Below are 12,744 nucleotides of genomic sequence, written 5' to 3' on the forward strand. Positions count from 1 at the left end.
TGTGGGAAGAGAGCCGAAAAGTCACTCCATAGGGCTGGAAGCCAGGTGTTAGGAATCCCAGGCCGGGCCTGGGTCCTGGGGCATGGTCAACAGCAGCAGGTCCCGAACAGCCCGAGAGAGGACAAGCTCCAGGGAGTGTAGGAGCTGGTAGGTATAGAGCAGCTGTGGCCAGGACACTTGGAATGACACCTGTTTGGGGCCATCCAGAGCCCCTAGGAGCAGCTCCTTCCCTTCTTCCTCTTCCTCTTTGTCTTCCTCCTCCTCAGAGCAGTTAAAACCTGCAGCCAGCACCTGTGAGGAAAGGCCCGCGGATCACACAGTGCCGCATGAAGAACCTGAGAGTCTTCACTCCTTCTGTTGCTCATCACCTCCTCATGACATTCATGACCATGGCCATGATTGCTCTGGACAGCCTCTCCCCCAGACCTCGGGTTTCAGCATCTCACATCTTATCCGAGTCTGTTTCCTTTTCCTTTAAGATTATCTGTCTGTCTATCTATCTATCTATGTATCTATGTATCTATGTATCTATCTATGTATCTATCTATGTATCTATCTATGTATCTATCTATCTATCTATCTATCTATCTATCTATCTATCTATCATCTATCTATCTCTGTCTGTCTGTCTGTCTATCTATCTGTGTATGTGTGTGTACCTGAGTGTATGTATGTACAATACATGTGTGCAGCTCTTGAGAAGATGAAAAGAGACATCAGGTCCCCTGGGACTGAAGTTCAGGATGGTTATAAGTCACCATGTGGATGCTGGAACTCAAACTAGGGTCCTTTCCAAGAGTAAACAGTGCTCTTGACTGCTGAGCCATCTCTCCAGTCCAGATTTTTTAAATTTTTAATGATTTACTTATTTTTATCTTATGTGTATGAGCGTTTTGCCTGCATGTATGTATGTGCGCTGCCTGCAAGACTGGTGTTCTTGGAGGCCAGAAGAGGGGGCTGGATGTCCTGAAATTGGGGTTATGGATCTTTGTGAACATTTATCTTCTGTAAGAGCAGCAAGTGCTCTTATCGGCTGTGTTCTCTCTAGCTGTATATTTCTTGCATTTGTTTGTTTTCTACAGAATCTTCCTACGTAACTCCAGAATGGCCTTGAGCTCACAATCCTTCTTCCTCAACCTGTCAAGTGTTTGGAACTACAGGAATGCGTCACCACACTTGGCTTAATAGATAAAAAAAAACCCCAAAACAACATTTACATTTATTTTAGGTGTATGGATGTTTTTCCCTACAAGTGGGTCTGGTGCACCACCTATGTGCCAAGGTCCCAAGGAGGTGAGAAAGGGCAATCAGATCCCCTGAGCTGATGCTTATGAGCTGCCATGTAAGTACTGAGAATTGGACCCAGGTCCTCTGGAAGAGTGGCCAGTGCTGTTAACCACTGAGCCATCTCTCCAGCGCCCTTACCTATTTTTTTTTAATTAAAAAAATGGCCATAGTAGAGCAAGGCACTACAAACAGGGTGGGATTGATCCCCTGGGTCAGCCTGGGGGTCAAGCTCAGGAAATCCCTCTCTGCTATTAAGGAATTTTTCAGGGTCAGCAGGTGTGACATAACTACTTCCCGCTCTTGCTTGCATTTTCTATTCTCCTTTTACTAAGGTAAAATTTCTATTGCCCTCTGACATGTCTAGGAGAATCTGAGTGATGTCAGAATCGGAGGGAGAAGAGAACAGATACTGGGCCTGATGATGGCAGAGTCTGTCCTGGTGACCCTGGGTTCTTTCCTTGGAAATCCCAGTCCCCAAGAGCAGGCAGAGGACTTTGGGGCAGAGCCAGGCTCTGATGCCGCCATTTACCTCACAGGCCCTGAAAGTTCTCAACTAGGCTTTCCTGCAACCTACTCATCTTTCAACAGGGGTCTTTTCAAAAGGGAGCCAGTGAGTTCATTTGGCTTGTAGATCCCTGGGGTCAAGGGTGTCGTGGGCCACACTACCACCTGGAAGCGGAAGTGCCTGTACACCACGGTCCCGGAGATCCAGCCTCATGGCCCACACTGCACCTTCTGTCTCGGAGCTTGGTCATGTCGCCTGGCCTCCCCAGGGCCTCCACAGCAGTGTCAGGGAAGGTGGGCCGAGTGGTGGTGGAGGAGGAAGCAGAGCCCTCTCTGGGTCCTATTAAAGGGAATGGGGGATGGGTCAGGAGACACACCTGGCAGAAACCCCAAGCCCAGCCTCATCTTATTGTGGGTCTCCTTTTCATGCCAGCTTTCAATCTCATTCTCAATTTTCCTCTTTAAAAAATGTATTATGTCGGCCGTGGTGGGCCACACGCATTTCATCTCACTCAGGAGTCAGAGGCCGGTAGATAGATCTCTGTGAGTTTGAGGCCAGCCTGGTTTACATACTGAGTTCTAGGATAGCCAGAGCAATAGTGAGAACTTATCTCAAAGAACCCAAGAACTCATTAACACTGGTGTTTGTTTATAGCTCGTGTGTATATGTATGTGTGCACTGCCTGGTGGCGGTCACAGGACAACTTGCTGGGAATTGTTGTCTTCTTCTGCCATGTAGGGTCCCAGGGATTGAATGCAGGTCTTTAGAGGCTTGACGCAAGCACCTTTATCTACTGAGCCGTCTCGATGCCCTCCTTGAATTTATTCTTGTGTTCCCTCACCATTGCTTTGCGCTCTATCCCATCCCCTCCTTAGCCCATACTCTTCTCTGGCCTCAACTCAGCCCATCTTCCTCCATCCTTAGTCTCATTCCACGCCTTCTGGTGCTACCCGGTCCATCTGTCAATCACAATCCTGTTCCCAACATCTCTACCTCTTTCTGCCTCATTCCCACTCCTAACCCAGATTCCCACTGCAGACTCAGATCCGTTGTTTGCCCATTCCACCCCCTTTGCCCGTCCATAGCCTAAGTTTCATCACCGTGATTTCTACAGCAATCTTCTCATCTCGGACCTGACACCCACTCTCATCCCAGTTCACTAGCCCATTCTTCTTCTTCCACCCCCAATCCACTGCACTCCCAGCCCCACCTCCTCCCCTACCCAGAGTCAGCCTCACCATCTTCCTTTCCCATTTTCAAATTCCAGCATGCTTTCATCTCCCTCCTTGTTCCTCTCTCTCTCTCTCTCTCTTCTCTCCTCTCCTCTCTCTCTCTCCTTCCCTCCCCTCCCTCCCTCCCTCCCTCCCTACCCTCCCTCCCCCTCCCTCCCATCCCTCTCTCTCTCTCTCTCTCTGCCTCTGTCTGTCTCTCTTTCTTCTCCCTCCCTCTCTCCCTCGTCTCAAATTGAAGGTCTCTGCTTCCTAGTCTGGGACTACAGGGTGTATGCCACTATCCACTATCCTTTCGGCTTCTCCTCTATAGCACAGAGCATATTAACCACACAAACCTGTAGATTCATGTTCACTTAAAACCCTTGTCCTGTGTACCAGGCCTTACTGCCAGTTTCCCCACTCCCTGCCCTTCACTCACAGAGAGGTGACGCCATGCCTGGAGGTCAGGGAAAGCATTGGGGAGATGATGTCCCAGGGGCAGGAGAGTCCAGGTTCACATCCTGGCAACCGAGATTCAGCCTGAAGGGTAAGTTCTGTTAGTGGGGCCCAATGGGACTCGGGGGTGTCCCCCACCCACCTCCAGACCCGATTGCATTAAGGAGACTCACAAAGCTGTGGACATAGCTCTGAACCTCAGAGAGCAGCTTCCTGGCAAGGTGCAGGCTGGGCTGTGAATGCCCTGCGCAGCTCCTGCAGGCTCAGGGGGCCTGTTGGGAACCCCCAGGCACCAGCTTGTACCAGAAGCAAGGGTAGCAGCAGCATGCTGAGCCCTGGAGAGAGGAGAAAGGACTCAGATAAAGAGGGCAAGATAAAGGGCCTGAGAACCCCCAGAGAAAGAGAAACAGCGTCTATACAACACTGAGTTTCTTTCTCCCTGGCAGCTTCAAGCTGTCCCCTTAGGATCACCATTGTGGACCATGGAGGGTGCCCTGTGTCATCTCTGCACAAGTGCCACTGTTTGTAAGGAGACAAAGGTGGGATCTGGACACATACAACCACCCCCACTGAATCCCTTGGTCAGTTGCCTGCATAACTGCATGCATGTAGCCTGGTCCTTAATATTGTCTCCATTTTGCAGTGGAGACGGATCTTGAGACCGGGAAAAGCAACTAGCCGAAACCAGACAGTGAGAGGAACAGAGAGGCAGGGCTGGATTCCAGATCCGTCCAAACACTGGCCAGTATGCTTCCCCCAGGGAACTCAGATGAAGTAGTCTCCTTCCCAGAAGCGGGGACTCTGCTCTGCTAAGGATTCCTTGGACTCTTCCAGGCAGCTCTGGTGTTTTTGGACTAATCTAGGGCTATGGAAGAGACCTGGCAAAGCCAGTGGCTCTATTCCAGGGCCAGCAGTGCACTGGAGCCCTTCTGGGGTAAATCAGCACCAAGGGCACTGGAAGGGACGTGGGGTGGGGTGGCACTGATGGGAGGGAGGAGGCTATCCTAGAACTTTCTTGAGCAGGTTACTTATTATCTCTGTGTCCCAGGCTCCCAAGAAGGGAGCAGGACAGTGGAGTGGAAGAGGGCAGTCTTCAAAGTTTCTCTCTCAATCGGGAGTTACACAGTTCCTCTCGAAACCCAAACCACCCCCAAATCCGTCCCCACTCCTGCTCTTCTCCATTCCCCTTCTCTGTCTATTCATAATCTCTAACCCGCCTCTGAGTGCCCTTGGAAGAGGCTAATGGGCTTCCAGAAGTAGGCAGGGCCTGAGATCTCTGGCATTGAGGCTTCTCGGCTTGGGAACTACTCTGACTCTCTAGCATCCTGGAGACTAAAGCAAAGCAGAATTCTTCCTAGCTCTAGGATGGGGATAGAACATGTACCCTTAGGCCCTAGTAAACATTACAACCCCAGACTAAGCTGTGCTAACTCAGACCCTCTTTAAGTTCTGGACACGCCAAGACCCCTTTTGTAGTGAATCGTGCCCTCATCCTCCAGCTACCCCAGGCCTGCCCTTGTCCTCTTACACTTCTGTTCCTAGCTCCTCCGTTACCAGCTGCAGACTGGGCAACCTCTAAGCTTCAGAGGGCCTGCCCACTTAGTCCCAGGCATTGCCTGTTCCAGCCCCCTCCCCATGCCGTTCCTCTGACTGTCCTCAGTTCTCAGCCCTGTCTTCATTTGTCTATAGAGTCTACTCCTGGCCACATTGCTTATTCCAGTTTTTCCTTACACATCCCAGCCAAACTGTCCTACCACTTGCCCAGTCTGGGCAAGACTATAATCCCACTGTTCCAGCCCCCGCCCTCCTACACTGGGACTTGCTGCATGGTCAGCCAGCCATGCCCATGAGCTGGGCCAAGGTGTTTGCCTCTCAGCCCTCTTCCCCTGCCCTACCTGTCCAGTTCTCCCAGGCTCTCTGTCAAACCTCCCATCCCTCATGCCCCAGTCCCAGCAACTCACCGCCAGCCAAGGCCTCCTGTCACCTGGCCCATGTCAGGGCCCAGCCTCTGAGTGCAGCCATCTCCTGGGTAGGGGGGTCTTATACTGGGGGTTGTGCCCAGTTTCACTTTCTGTCCTGCTTGTACTTTCAGCTTTGTGCTCACCAAGTCTTCCCTTCTAAAATGGGGAAATGTAATTTCCCTTCCCAGAGGGGGAAGCATGGGGGGTGGCGGGAAGCTCAGGGTTTTCAGCCCATCTGAGCTCCGGAACCTGCTGCTGGGCTCCCAGGTCCAGCCCCTCCCTCAACTCCCCACCTCTAGTTCACTCACATAGTTCCGTCCACTGGTGGAACTCCAAAGACCCACCCCTCCTCATACTTCTACTTACTGCCACTAGCATCCAGGGGCCATTGCCACTCCCATTGTCCCGTGAATGACAGATGGCCAGGTAAGGGAATTACCCATAAGAGGGGACTTGGTGGGGTTGACTCATCCATACCCTCATTTGGTTTACCAGATGGCTGAAGAGTGTGCGGGAAGTCATAGCTCCATATTGAGGAATGAGTCTGTGTGGGGCTGGCAGGGACTAGTTTGATGATGCACCGAGAGCTGGCATTCAGGTATCTGTAACCAAGTGTCAGGGCTGAAGGAGACCAATCTCGAGACCACGGTATCATAATCAGCTTTATTCAGACAATGGCTCTGTCTATGGACAGAGTCACATAGGATTAGGGCTCAGTCCACATCAAGGGTCAGAACTTGGTCTAGAGCCGAACTCAGTACCTAGTCTGGGGCCAGTGTGTGTGCTCTCTCTGTATTTGGGGGGCCAGAGCTATCAGTGAACCCTCTGCTTGTGGCTGGTCAGGTGTCAGGCTTCGGGCTTCATGGGTGACAGAGCTGTTGTAGCTTCTGACTGAGCTGTGACTCAGTGAGGTGAAAACTTAGGCTAGGCTAAGACCCCAACCAATGACGAGAACTGAGGTTCAGCCTGAGGCCAGCTTGGGGTTGTATGAGGTTCAAGTCTCAGTCACGCCCTGCAGTAAACACAGGGTTTCAGGACCATGAGGATCATGGTCAGGGATGGAGCCTGACCACAGCGTCCCTGCTAGTACAACTCTGCTCTCAGCCACACCCTTGATTTCCCATCTTCTGAGAGAGCATGGGGGTTTCTTGGTCTTCCCCAAACTCCCACTTTCCTTTTGGGACTTGTGGGGTTTCCCTACAGGGTTCCTTCTGTGAGACAGAAACCAAGGGGGCTTCCCCTTTGGGTACCCTAGCTCCTCAGCACTGCCAAAGAACTGCCCACCCAAGTATGCCAGGGACACGGTGCCAGGGAGATACCAAGTCCTGGAAGCTGTTGGAGAGCTGCAGGGGAGAAAATGGAAACTGGACCAGTGCATGCTGGTCCAGTCAGGTGTCTGCTGCTGTGCCCCCAGAGCCGGCAGCTCCTCCACCCATTTCTGATGTGTGTAGGGGGTCGGGGGCTGCGGGATGATAAGGACAGAGATGAGTTTGGCCTTCTGCATAGCCACCCCACTCCCCACCATGGAGCACACAGTCCTTGGTCCTCCCTCAATTCTGTCCACTGCCCCTCCCATTGTTCATCCCCTCAAGAATAAACCACATCTCTGCTTATCGCCTTCTGGACCTCTGGCCTTCCCTCCCAGTCCCTCTGGCCTTCATCATTCCCCCTGACCCTCGCTTTATGCCAGTTCTAGCCACTGGCATGCTGTCCCCAGTGTTGGACAAGTGGCTCCACTCGAGTCCTGGACCGACTCCTTTGGTTTCCCTGGCGTTCTGGCTCATCCCCTCCTGACAAATCTGATCTCAAATGGATTCTTTGCAGTTGCTATACCCTGTGCACTCCACTCCCACACGTTTCTGCCACACTGGCCCCCTTGTTGCTGTTAGAGCATCAGGTTCTCATGCCCTTTGCACTTGCTTCTCCTCCTTCCTTTCCTCAGATATCTGAAGAGTTTCCTCTTTGAAAGAGCCCCTATACCTCCTGCCTCACGTTCTCCGATGATCCACCCAACAAATAAAATTCTCCCTTGGGTGGGGGTTACACAGTTCTCCTCAAAACCCAACCCTAACCATCCACTGTCTCTGCATTTTCTATCCTTTCCCTGCTTAATCATTGTTATCATTAATAATTATCATTATTAATTTTTTATTATTTGTTTTGCGTGTGTGTGTGTAAGGCAAATGTGTCAAAGTGCACATGTGGAAGTCAGAGGAAAACTCTGGAATCAGTTATCTTTTTCCATCTTTGTTCAGGTTTTAGGGATCCATTCTAGATCCCCAGGCTTGTATCGCATATACTCTACCCCCTTAGCCATCTTGAGAGCCCTCCATACTTTATTTTTGAGCCTTGCCTGTCTGTCTATCTATTTTATCTATCTATCTATCTATCTATCTATCTATCTATCTATCTATCTATCTATCTCTAGTCTGTCTGTCTGTCTGTCTGTCTATCTATCTTCTATCTATCTATCTATCTATCTATCTATCTATCTATCTATCTATCATCTATCTATCTATCTATCTATCTATCTATCTATCTATCTATCTATCTATCTAATCTATCTGTCTGTCTATCTATCTATCATCTATCTAATCTATCTATCTATCTATCTATCTATCTATCTATCTATCTATCTATCTATCTATCTATCTAAGACAAGGCCTCAAGTCACGCATTTAATCCCAGTGCTTGGGAACAGAGAGAGGCAGAGCTCTATGAAGTCAGCCTAGCCTGCAAGGACAGCAAAAGCCACATAGAGAGACCCTATCTCAAAAAAAAAAAAAAATACTAAAAACTTTTGAAAAAAAAGAAAAAGACAGACTGGCCTCAAGCTTGAGCTCTTCCTGCTTCAGTGTCCCAAAGCTGTGGCTTAGCCTGGAGCCAGCAGGAAATGGAAGGGATGTGGTGAGAGGTGAGAAAAGGAAACTAGGGAAGCCTGGGGCGTGGCTTCTAGGGTGCGACCTGGCAATCTCGGACCTCAGTTTCCTCCTTGAGACTTGACAGCTAGTTTCAGCCTCAGCCAGTGATATCACACACAGAAATTAAAACCCAGAGCAAGAGCGAAAGGACCGTCTGCCGAGTTTCTAGTTCTTTCCCACACCCTGCGGGCTCTCCAGAGCTTGGGGGGGGGGGAAGCCCTGAGCTTGGGGCAGCATTGATTTCAGTGGAGCCATGGGAAGGAAAGTCTCATTGGAGGCACGTGGAGAGCAGGAACAGAAGGCAGTCCGGAACTCAAACTCGCGTTTCCAGCTTGTGCCGAACTGGGGAATCCCCAGGTTACGTGATGTCAGTGCAAACTTCTAACATGGTGCCACCAAGACGGCCTGTGGGGAAGGCAGGAAGGTCTGGAGTTGAGCCTCACGTGGAGGTTTCTGAGCCCAGATGGAGAGCCCCTGATGTTGGGAAGGCTTCCACTCTCTCCAACAGGAAGGTGGATGTGGCTGTATCAGGCCACATTCCACCCGGGGCCTTTGTTTTGTTTTTGTTTTGAAACACTTTTTTTTAAAATTATACATATTTGTGTGTGTGTCTGTGTTGGTGTTGGTTTATAGCATGTGGGTACTAACAGAAGCTGAGGTGTTCGATCCCTTGGAAATGGAGTTAGAGGCAATTAGTTGTATTGTCTAACATAGTTCCTGGGAACTGAACTGATGTCGTCGGAAAGATCAGTAAAGCTTCCGTAACTGCCGAGCCATCTTTCCAGCTCCCTTCCCCTTTCCAGACAGGGTCTCACTGTGTAGCCCTGGCTGGCCTGGAGCTTCTCTGTAGACCAAGAACTCACAGTGACTGACCTCTACTTTTTGAGTGCTGAGATTAAAGGCATGTGCCACTATGCCAGCCCCCACCACCCACACCACATTTCAAAAAAAATATATAAGATTTTGTCATAAAGCCCAGGCAGGCCTGGAACTTTCCATCCTTCTGTTTGAGCCTACCAAGTTCTGGGGGTCTGGGCATGTGCCACTATGCCTAGCTAAGATTCCTTTTATCTCTCAGGGCCTTGAGTATGTTAAGGACACTCTACCATTGAGAGTCTACCAGGAGAAATCCTACAGTGTCCACTCACAGAATGAGCAAGGGCTTCATTGTCTAGCTCCCTCCTGACTACCATCCTGCACCTAAACACACCTGTTTTTCTAGACCTAATTTTGCGATGTCCTTTTACAGGAAAAAAATGAAGCTTTTACCTCTTGCCCTCCAAGGCTGTTGGTTCCATGACAACATGTTTAGGCACAGGATGGTAAGCACATAGTGAGTTCCAGGACAGCCAAGGATATATAGTGAGTGTCTCAAAAGAGGACCCCTGCTTAGACTCCTAGCAATTGGGGACTTAGGAATAAGTAACCTGTGACCAGATTGGTGCCTGGCCCAATTGTCATCAGAGAGGCACCATCCAGCAACTGTTGGGGGCAGATGCAGAGACCCACAGCCAAACATTAGACAGAGTCTGGGAATCCTGAGGGGGAAGAGAAAAAGGCGTGTAGGAGCCAGAGATGTCAAGGACACCTCAGGAAGGCCCACACACAATCGACTAACCTGAGCTCCTAAGGGCTCTCAGAGACGGAACCGACAACCAGGGACCCTACATGAGACTGACCTAGGCACTCTGAATATATGCTACAGTTGTGTAGCTTGGTCCTCTTGTGGGATTCCTAATAGCAGGAACAGGGGTTATCTGTCTCTTTCACTGGCTTTTGGGACTCTACTCCTTATACTGGGTCACCTTGCCCAGTCTTAATACATGGGTGTGTGTGCATTGCTTAGTTTTACTGCAGCTTGGTAGGCTATGTTTTAGTGATACTCATGGGAGACCTGCCCTTTCCTGGATGGAGTTGGAAGAGGAGGGAATGGGGTGGAAGTGGGGTAGAGATGTAGGGGGCAGGGATGAGGAGCGGCTGCGGCTGGGATGTAACATAAATAGATGAATAAAATTAAACAGACCTCTTGGAAGGGGTCTGTCTGCAGAGATTGATGGACAGACTGGAGTCCAGTACTGTAGAGAGCTAAGAATGTCATCAGATAGCATCTTGGACCTTTAAAAGGTTTCCCTCATCTCAATGTATCTGTCAGTCTGGTGTGCACACCAATGTATTTTAAACTTGCCCTGATTTATGACTTCCTTTGTTCTGTAACACTGAAAAATCCTTGTGAAACTGCTTCCATGTTGGAACATGGAATTTGGGGGTAACCTAAGCCTGTGTTCCAGGGTCATGGTCACTCATAAATGCTCAGGAATAAACTGTTTTATTCCTTTCAAAAAATGGAAAACTAAGTCAGCACAGCCGCTGGGTAGCGAGTTGTTTGACTGTCAGGTTCTCTATCTGTACCATCTGTATGCGAGACAAAGGGAGCCGACTGCTACACCTGGAGGGTTCACCAAGCCATGTGCATGAAGCAGTAAGCATGAGGCCCTGCATTGGTAAAACAGGGGTTTAGCTATTAGTGGTTATTATAAGGCCTGACCCACAGGAAACAACAAGAAATACCAGTTCTTGCTAATCTGAGATGAGAGCCCGACAAGGCACTCAGCTTGTAACTTGCTGGGAAACCCTTGAAAGTCACAAAGACCAGAAGTCTTTCTTTCTTCCCTTTCAGAATGGGGTTCAGCAAGCAGCGGTCTCCTTCCCAGAGGAACAAAGGGCTCAGAAGAACAGAGAATGCTACATAAAGAGACGTCCCGAGAAAGGGACCCAAGCCCAAACACATTTGTTTCTTTTATATGTGACTAATACACACACAGCCAGACCGGGTGGTGGTGGTGCATATCTTTAATCCCAGCACTTGGGAGGCAGAGGCAGGTGGATCTCTGTGAGTTTGAGGCCAGCCTGGTCTACAAAGCAAGGTCCTGGACAACCAAAACTGTTATACAGAGAAACCCTGTTTCAAAAAATCAAAACAAAACAAAGGTATACACACCCAGAGGTATGTTATATCCTTTACATTTGATCTCACAAGGCTGAGAAGCAATAATGTTATATATTTCCAATGGTCCGATGCTTTGTCTGGAGTCACAAGTTCAAGTGTGGAACATCCCACTGTGGCATTATTTTGGCATTCAGAAGGATTATATTGAGTCTGTCAAGATAGTTCACTGGAGGCTGGAGAGACAGATCATTGGTTAAGGGCCAAGTTCACAAGTCTCAGCATCCACACAGCTGACCACAACTCAATTGTTTATAACTCCAGTTCCAGAAGATCCTTTGCCCTCTTCTGGCCTCCCCCAGGCACCAGGCATGCACGTGCACACAGACATACATGTAGGCAAAACACCCATCCATAAACATAAAAACAATAAAAAAGATTTTTGAAAAGCTGGGTGATGGTGGCACACACCTTTAATCCCAGCATCCAGGAGGAGGAGGCAAGTGGGTCTCTTAAGTTTGAGGCAAGCCTGATCCAGAGAGAGTTCAGGACAGCCAGGACTACACAGAGAAACCCTTCCTTGAAAAACCAAAACCAAAAAAAGACTCAGCCAGGTGGTGGTGGTGCACACCTTTAATCCCAGCACCCGGGAGGCAGAGGTAGGTGGATCTCTGTGAGTTCAAGGCCAGCCTGGTCTACAAGAGCTAGTTCCAGGACAGGCTCCAAAGCTACAGAGAAACCCTGTCTCGAAAAAACAAAACAAAACAAAACAACAACAACAACAAAAAGCCTCAGTTGTTTAGGGCTACTGATGTCAAGCCTGATAACTTGAACTTGACTCTCAGGACACGTGATGGGAAGAGAGAACTGACCAGCTGTGGTGTGGGGTGCTTCCCCTTGCTCGCCTTCACACACATACACACACACACACACACACACACACGCATGCACACACACACATACACACGCCTTCAGGATCTAGGAACATTTAGATTTCAGATTTTTGAGTTAGGAATGCTCATCTATTTGATAAATAAGTCAAAACCTGTCAATTGCCTAGGGAGTGAACAAGTAAGGAGGGCCTACAGGATACAGTTGACAGGTCATTCCCACCTTTTCATTTAAAATGGAGTCCTCCACTCCTTTTTAAATAAATAAATAAATAAATAAATAAATAAAGGTACTTAGAACTGAGCATGGTTGTGTGTGATATCCCAGCACCTGGAAGGCTGAGGCTAGCCTATGCTACAAGGTGTCCTGTCTCAACTACCCTTACCCTAACCAAAAAAAGAGAAAGAATAAAAATTAAAGTCTTTGGTTATAATCCCAGCACTGAGATAGAGGTGGGTGGCTAGACAGGCAGACAGGTAGATTTAGATATAGATCTATGGAACACCAGTTAAATGTGGCCCAGTCATTGCTCTATTTTTTTATTTTTAAATTTTACTTTTTTTCTCAT

The 12,744-nt window shown here is 49.0% G+C and overlaps 1 protein-coding gene across 1 annotated transcript; it reads right to left on the reverse strand.

Moving 5' to 3' along the window:
* Positions 1–9: 9 nt before the first annotated feature.
* Positions 10–6,075, reverse strand: Il27 (interleukin 27). Its single transcript, XM_042054119.1, is given in 8 exon segments — positions 10–291; positions 1,957–1,980; positions 1,982–2,033; positions 3,378–3,517; positions 3,520–3,543; positions 3,633–3,689; positions 3,691–3,794; positions 5,787–6,075. Coding segments are annotated over 8 exon segments (933 nt in total). The 3' UTR covers positions 10–48.
* Between the last annotated feature and the right edge of the window lie 6,669 nt (positions 6,076–12,744).

This window comes from Arvicola amphibius, chromosome 1 (assembly GCF_903992535.2).
Source record: "Arvicola amphibius chromosome 1, mArvAmp1.2, whole genome shotgun sequence".
Lineage (NCBI taxonomy): Eukaryota > Metazoa > Chordata > Mammalia > Rodentia > Cricetidae > Arvicola > Arvicola amphibius.